General features: G+C 40.0%; 1 protein-coding gene across 1 annotated transcript; it reads right to left on the reverse strand.

Annotated features, from left to right (window-relative positions):
• Nucleotides 1-2,874: 2,874 nt before the first annotated feature.
• On the reverse strand, nucleotides 2,875-7,870 carry LOC147180360 (uncharacterized). Its single transcript, XM_086083957.1, has 3 exons — nucleotides 7,741-7,870; nucleotides 3,575-4,349; nucleotides 2,875-3,409 (listed from the first exon to the last, which is right to left on the reverse strand). Exons 1-3 carry the CDS (start codon nucleotides 7,868-7,870, stop codon nucleotides 2,875-2,877), a joined length of 1,440 nt encoding a protein of 479 aa, XP_085940083.1.
• Between the last annotated feature and the right edge of the window lie 250 nt (nucleotides 7,871-8,120).

Here is an 8,120-nt window from a genome sequence, read left to right on the forward strand (position 1 = left end):
TTTTAATCTAATCCGATCCGCTTTGTCTATAGCACATTTTATAAACAAGTGTTTCCAAAGTGCTGCACATTGAGATCCAAATACACATGAAATCTAGTAAAAACCAACAATAATTTTAAAAAAGTCAATAAGTTACTAAAATACAATAAGTAAAATAAAGGAATAAATACAATAAAAATATATTTAAACCCCCCCAAAAATAATAATAAAAATGAAATAATAATCAAATTAAATAAAATACCACGCGGACCACACAATTCATGCTGAACTAAAAAACAAGGAATAAAAGTGGGTCTTAAGCCGAGACTTAAAACACTCCGAACGTGGCCATACTGCACATCTGGCTTTGTGTGTCCCTGAAGGTAATTTCCACGCTAATTTAGGAAAATGGCAAGGTGGCTTTTTCTTCTATATTTTATTTCTATTTCATACACAAGGCAACTCAATGTGCTTCACATAAGCAAATACACAACACCTACAAACGTCAACAAACACAACCGTTAACGACATTCGGAAGCAAAGCAGAGAAAACAAAAGTAGCTTACAATATTACTAAAGCATACATTGGCGTTTAAACACATTAAAAGAAAACTTTAAAAACATTTCATATTCATAGTTTGAGTAGCTTTGAAAGCATTACGTTTACACTTTTAAGTAAAGCTGGAGTTGATTCTTCTTAAGTCTTCTGAAACCCTCATATCTATGAACGTAATGAACGTGAATACTTTTGACAGGGCCAGGCAGCTTTGAATAGTGTTTTGTCCTTAAAAAATAAAATCTCCACTTTAAAAAAACTGCATTGTATGTTTATTTGGGTTATCTTTGATATTGACATTTGTTTGATGATTTTAAACATTCAAGTGGGCAAACTGCAAAAAAAGTAAGAAATTGAGAGGAGGGCAAATACTTTTTCACTGCAAAAGATATCCGACATGATTTGAGGTCATTGTCGTAGCCGCTGACACTTGGAACTGGAGCAATGTTCAAGATAAACGCAATATTAACCTGAATGACGTCTTTAGACTAGTGGAGGCACATACAACATATTGTTAAGAACATTTTGGGTTGACTTCCCCTTTAAGTTTTGTTGCTGCAAAATTTTGGGTTCTGGGGGGCTCCATGCAAGATATCAGCTCGTGGGGTCTCAATCAATATGAAAAAGGTCGAGATCAGCGAAGGACGACACGAGAGGAGCTAGTTAATGATCTCCCTCAACAAAATGCAAATACCCCCCCCCCCCATGTCATTCTTTCAAATGTTTTCTGATATTCTGTCTATCACTGTTAACTCTTTGACTGCCAGATGTTTTCAGAAAAGGGATGCTGTGAGTGCCAGCCGATTTAAGCATTTTGACTGATCTTTCAAGGTCCACAGAAAAATTTCTGTTTGGACTATGGAAACACACATACCATACCAAATGAAAGATTGAACTCTCATCTTTCATCAGAAAAAAAAGTTTGTTTCTACCTTATTCTGTTCTTCAGTAATCAACAATAGAAAATAGGTTAGTTTCATCCAAATGCTCTTGTTTTGGACCAAAATATGGAGAAATCAAGTTTTTAGTGAAACGATATTATTTCATGCACTCTAGTGAAATTTACACTTCTTTTTGTCCATGAATGATGCCACAAACACCTAAACAGTGCTTTACTTCTATAACACACTACCAACAAGAATGAAAAAGTGTTTTTTGATAGCAAAATACGTTTATTTACATTCAACAGTGTAACAATTTGACAACAATTTGGCAAACTATTTACAAATGTGTGCAACTGTGGTACTATTTACAATTATGTGGATGTTTCAACGACAGTTTTTCTTTTTGTGAAACACTCCCCTGCGTGCAAGGAGACGCAACAGGATTTGCACAACACATTAGTTTCACTGCGATTGCCTCTTCGCGTGCAGACGCTACACTTTCTTGCTGGCCGTTATTTCCGGGGAATAGCAAGTATATACTGCAGTGTGTGTTGCCATCAAGTCTACTATCAGGATCATGCTACGGTTACGTTACGGTGGTGTTACGTCTGGCTTCCTCATGTCCTTCAGTTCCTATACCGGGTGGTAGATGTTCTGATCCATCTTATCCACTCCATTCATGGTGGCATCGTAGTCCAGAACTAGTGTCTTCTCCGTGATCAGACTGTACCCGCTCCTCCGATGAATATGTATTGGACTCGGGGTACTCTCAATCGTCCGATTGTGCAGAAGTGCTCGGTTGTGCTCCGCGTTTTCCGGCGTTAGCATCGCTAGCCGGTGAGGCTTTATGACGTGATCATAACGGCCGCGTCAACGTTTCCAACTTTGGCGTCAAGCTCGGAGTCACCATCATCATCTTCGTCGACATCAATGCGCTTTTTAGTATTGATCGATGCTTTCCGTCTTTGAAAAAAATGCTCAAGCATGAGCTGCTTGCAACCGGTCGCCATTGTTGCTTCATCAGCCATTGTCCCCTCAACACTCTAGCTCTGCCTCACGTCTTCTACTGACGCCCACCCAATCTTGTCCAAAGAGAGTCATCGCTGCCATCTAGGGGCCAAAACGAGTTATTATACTAACTAGATCTGCTTGATACTTTCAGCACAGCTGCCCAAGGCTTTCCTCCACCCGTTTCCAAAAAAACCCCCAAAAAACAGAGTGAACGTCTTTTAACGTCTTCGGCGCCCCTTCGTAGGTTTTTACTAAACGTTATATAACGTTTTTGGCAGTAAAAGAGTTAAAATAAAGTTGCCATAAAGAGCAATGACTTATTCATTTCTAAGTCTGAACATTTTTTAAATAAGCAGGATCACTTATTTCCTCCCTCTCTATTTTATTCAAAATCATTTACACTTTTACAGCACACCAGACTCACTCCCTTCATCTTTTTAAGCTTTAAAGATCGCTGCTTTTCTCACCAGCACACTTGTGTGTCTCAACAAGCTTTTTACTAGAGAATCTTTTAGCACAAACACTGCAACTAAATGGTTTCTTCCCAGCATGTGTTCTTGTGTGGCTTTTTAAATTTCCCTTGTGAGAGAAGCTTTTGCCACAGTCTGGGCAGGAAAAAGGTTTTTCTCCACTGTGTGTCCTTTTGTGTATTGTTAAAAACTTTTTTTCAGAGAAGCTTTTGCAACAGTCTGAACAGGAAAACGGCTTTTCTCCAGTGTGGGTTCTTGTGTGTATTGTTAAAGTTCCCTTGTCAGAGAAGCTTTTGCCACAATCTGAGCAGGAAAAAGGTTTCTCTCCAGTGTGTGTCCTTTTGTGTATTGTTAAATATGACTTGGTCTTGAAGCTTTTTCCACAGTCTGAGCAGGAAAAAGGTTTTTCTCCAGTGTGCTTTTTTGTGTGGCTTGTTAAATGTGACTTCTGAGAGAAGCTTTTGCCGCAGTCTGAGCAGGAAAAAGGTTTCTCTCCAGTGTGTGTAATTGTATGTCTTATTAAATTTCTCTTGTCAGAGAAACTTTTGCCACAGTCTGAGCAGGAAAAAGGTTTTTCTCCAGTGTGTTTTCTTGTGTGGTTTGTTAAAGCGGACTTATGAGAGAAGCTTTTGCCGCAGTCTGAGCAGGAAAAAGGTTTTGCTCCTGTGTGTGTTCTTGTGTGTATTTTTAAATTTCCCTTGTCACAGAAGCTTTTGCCACAGTCTGGGCAGGCAAAAGGTTTTTCTCCGGTGTGTTTTCTCGTGTGGCTTGTTAAATGTGACTTATGAGAAAAGCTTTTGCCACAGTCTGAGCAGGAAAAAGGTTTCGCTCCTGCGTGTGTTTTTGTGTGTATTTTTAAATTTCCCTTGTCACAGAACCTTTTGCCACACTCTGGGCAGGCAAAAGGTTTTTCTCCAGTGTGTCTTCTTGTGTGTTTTGTTAAATCTGACTTTAGTGAGAAGTGTTTGCCACAGTCTGAGCAGGAAAAAGATTTTGCTCCAGTGTGTTTTCTGAACTTGTGAACTTTCAAACTCCCTTTTGAACTGAATGTTTTCGCACACTGAGAACATTTGCAGCGGTTGTTGTCAGCATGATCACCTTTAGCGTATTCATCATCGTCAGTGTCAGTAGACTGTGACCTTAGGTCATCACTTTGTGCTCGTGATGATCCCCATTGGTCTGCATCACCTTCTGTCTCCATGTGTTGAGGAGTTGAGCTGCTCGGAGGCTCCGCCCCTCTTTCCTCCTCACTCTCACCCATGACTTCATCTTTACTCTTAAAAGGGGCAAAGGTCAGTGGTGTCTTGGTGACATCATCCTCAAACTGCTCCTCTTTGACGAAAAGGGGCTTTTCTTCCTCTTTGATGTAAGGATGCTCTTCTTCCTCCTGTTTCACATGAGGAGACTTCACCACCTGTTCCTCAGGACGAAGACATTTCTCACCAATGTCTGCGGGACACAAGAAGGCAAACATACATTTGGTCTAGTTAAGTCAAATCTCAAGCGCGCCTTGATGTTGTGTATTATTGTTTCTAACCGGCCGCTAAGCGGTATCGACGAAACGGCCTAAATGTGCACATTTGTTTTATTCATAACCGCTTGTAAATGTCTACAAGCATTCACTGCAAATCTGAGACATTGCACGCAAAAATAACGTTTGTGGGAGATTTGCCGGTTACGGCAAAAATAACCGTTACCGTTTCTACCTTATTCCGTTCTTTAGTAATCAACAATAGAAAATAGGTTAGTTTCACCCAAATGCTCTTGTTTTGGACCAAAATACGGAGAAATCAAGCTTTTAGTGAAACAATATTATTTCATGTACTCTAGTGAATTTTACACTTCTTTTTGTTCATGAATGATGCCACAAACACCTAAATAGTGCTTTACTTCTATAAAACACTACCACCAAGAATGAAAAAGTGTTTTTTGATAGCAAAATACGTTTATTTACATTCAACAGTAAAACAATTTGACAACAATTTGGCAAACTATTTACAAATGTGTGCAACTGTGGTACTATTTACAATTATGTGGATGTTTCAACGACAGTTTTTCTTTTTGTGAAACACTCCCCTGCGTGCAAGGAGACAACAGGATTTGCACAACAGATTAGTTTCACTGCGATTGCCTCTTCGCGTGCAGACGCTACACTTTCTTGCCGGCCGTTATTTCCGGGGAATAGCAAGTATATACTGCAGTGTGTGTTGCCATCAAGTCTACTATCAGGATCATGCTACGGTTACGTTACGGTGGTGTTACGTCTGGCTTCGTCATGTCCTTCAGTTCCTATACCGGGTGGTAGATGTTCTGATCCATCTTATCCACTCCATTCATGGTGGCATCGTACTCTCCATCGTCCGATCGAATGTCCGCTTGTGCAGAAGTGCTCGGTCGGTTGTGCTCCGCGTTTTCCGGCGTTAGCATCGCTAGCCGGTGAGGCTTTACTACGTGATCATAACGGTCACGTCAACGCTTCCAACTTCGGCGTCACGCTCGGAGTCACCATCATCATCATCGTCGACATCAATGCGCTTTTTAGTATTGATCGATGCTTTCCGTCTTTGAAAAAAATGCTCAAGCGTGAGCTGCTTGCAACCGGTCGCCATTGTTGCTTCATCAGCCATTGTCCCCTCAACACTCTAGCTCCGCCTCACGTCTTCTACTGACGCCCACCCAATCTTGTCCAAAGAGAGTCATCGCTGCCATCTAGGGGCCAAAACGAGTCATTATACTAACTAGATCTGCTTGATACTTTCAGCACAGCTGCCCAAGGCTTTCCTCCACCCGTTTCCAAAAAAACATAGTGAACGTCTTTTAACGTCTTTGGCGCCCCTCCGTAGGTTTTTACTAAACGTTATTTAACGTTTATGGCAGTTAAATAGTTTTCAAATGTGTAAGAGACATGTATTTTTCTTTTCTTCTGCTGCCATGGCCAGTCGCTTCCATTCACAACATTAGCACATGGCTACCATGACAGAAACCACTGCCCCTTCGAGAGAGAGAAGGGTGTGGCCTAGACATGGCCTGGTGCAGCTATTTACATAAAAGTGACACAACCCTAAAACAGGCTGTTTTGAACAGCGCGTTTTTTTGGCTGATTGAGGGACAGCAAAAATATTAGATCCAAAGTCAATTTTGATGAATGCATGTCACAGACATGTCTTTTACACATTTGAGAAGTATTTTAGAATGTTGAAAGAATAATATGAGACCCTTAAAAGCAACCCTTCCAACCCTGGTTATAAGTCTGCACTTCTTCACGTAATCATGACATGTCACTAGCAGAGAATGCTAGTAGTAGCACGAAAACAAAACAATCAATCCTGACTAAGGGTTTTAGGACAAATTCCTCTCAACATCGCTAATGGCATTAAAACGCTAATGCTATACCTACTAAACTGATGTGCCGCTGACATAAAACAACATGTAGTCAATTCCATTCCAGAAGCTGGCTGAGTAGCACAAGAAATAGTTTAAGATTTTATTGATTGTTCTAATAACTGTTTTTTCTTATAGAAAGGGAAAAAGAGCAGACGCTGGTTAGATCATACTGAAGCGGCCGTGTATTGTTTGGCCAAGAGAAACAATCTGCGGTGGATATTTTCCCATAACTCCTTTAATTCCATATTTTTCAAGTTTCCTAACTAGTACATGATGATCTATTGTGTCAAATGCCTTTTTTAAATCTACAAATACTCCTGCTACATTTTTTGGGGGTCCAGAGAACTGGTTATTTCTTCCACGTGGACCTATTTGGTCCCAATCCATATTAACTGTCATTTATCAATTCATACTCTTCAATGAAATTATCTAGGCTATTTGCAAAAAAAATGTCTAAAATGTTTGAGAATTGAGAAAGTAGAGAGACCGGCCTTTAATTAGTGAATTGACTTCTGTCTCCCGCTTTGTAAATCGGGATGATCTTGGCAGTTTTCATTTGATCTGGGAATACACCCGATGACAAGGACAAATTACACATATAGGTTAATGGCTTTACAATTACATCAATTACTTTCTTAATCAAAAACATATCAATGTCGTTCCAGTCTGTGGAAATGTTGCCCTTGCATTTGCCAACAATATCAAGAATCTCTTTTTCAGTTGCAGGATTTAAAAACATTGAGCTGTGGTTGCTATCAATAAAGCTCCCGACCCTCCCCAACCCTTCTTCCGGCTGTAGGTTTGCAATTTGTTCTGCCAGTTTGGGCCCCACACTTACAAAAAAATCGATTAAACCCACATCATTCATATTATTTATGTTTTGCTATCCTCAATAAAATATTCAGGAAAACTTTTTGTTGAACCATTCCAGATAATAACACGTTCCATATCCCTTTTGTTGGTTTTATTCTTGTCCAATTATAGTAATCTTTCTTAGATTTTCTCATAATATTAATTAACTTATTTTTGTATATCTTATATTTCTTTTCTGCTTCTACAGTTCTTAATTTTAAGAATTTCCTGTATAATGTGTCCGTCCTTGTTTTTTTTCATCGCTGGAAAACATTCTTTCCCTACAATTATTAAATAATTCAATATCAGACCCCGGAGCTCTGTATACACAACCAACCAATATATTCTTCCCCTTTTTCCATACAAATTTCCAGAATAATGGCATTCATCTTCTCCACTTTTTTTGTATTCTAATCCTTCATCAACATACAGAGCCACTCCTCCTTTTTTGTTCTGCCTGTTTACGTAGTTCAGTTCATACCCATGTATTCATCACTAGCCTTTGGGGCTCTGTAGGATTCTATTGAACTACAAACACATGGATATTATTTTAACGATAGAAACAAGTTCTTCACGAAGTAGGCGAGCTAAGAAGTGTACAAACCTGCTCTGCGTAGCACAACACGAGGCTGCGTGCAAACATTGCCCAGCAGTTGAAGTCGAAGATGTTGCTCCTTCTCTTTTTTTACTCCAAAAAGTTCCTCCTCGTACTTCGGTGTCGTTCTTGCACACATGTTGGCACAATAACGCCCAAAAAGTCCCACTTGATGTCTCGTTGTCGATGTGTCGCGATTACCAAACGCGTCTCCTTGTTAGCGGCTAGCAAGCTAAAATAAGCTAAGCTAATTAAGCCGCGAATCTTCAACGTGCACCGAGACGAGTTGATCCGGCCACAAAGACTTAATAAATGATGTTGTAGTCCTTCAAAGTAGCGATGGGCGTCCTGTGTGGAGGCTGCAGTCAGTTCAGCACCAAATCGGAAAG

Source organism: Leptonotus elevatus, chromosome 1 (assembly GCF_054856555.1).
Source record: "Leptonotus elevatus isolate MCC_2025b chromosome 1, RoL_Lele_1.0, whole genome shotgun sequence".
Taxonomy (NCBI): domain Eukaryota; kingdom Metazoa; phylum Chordata; class Actinopteri; order Syngnathiformes; family Syngnathidae; genus Leptonotus; species Leptonotus elevatus.

Excerpts from the sequence above, each read along its gene's own strand:
- LOC147180360 (XM_086083957.1), bottom strand. The coding sequence starts at position 7,870 with ATGTGTGCAAGAACGACACCGAAGTACGAGGAGGAACTTTTTGGAGTA. Across the intron at positions 4,350-7,740 it reads TGTTGTGCTACGCAGAGCAG|ACATTGGTGAGAAATGTCTT; the intron begins GTTTGTACACTT and ends TGTGTCCCGCAG. Across the intron at positions 3,410-3,574 it reads AATTTAAAAATACACACAAG|AATTACACACACTGGAGAGA; the intron begins AACACACACAGG and ends AATAAGACATAC.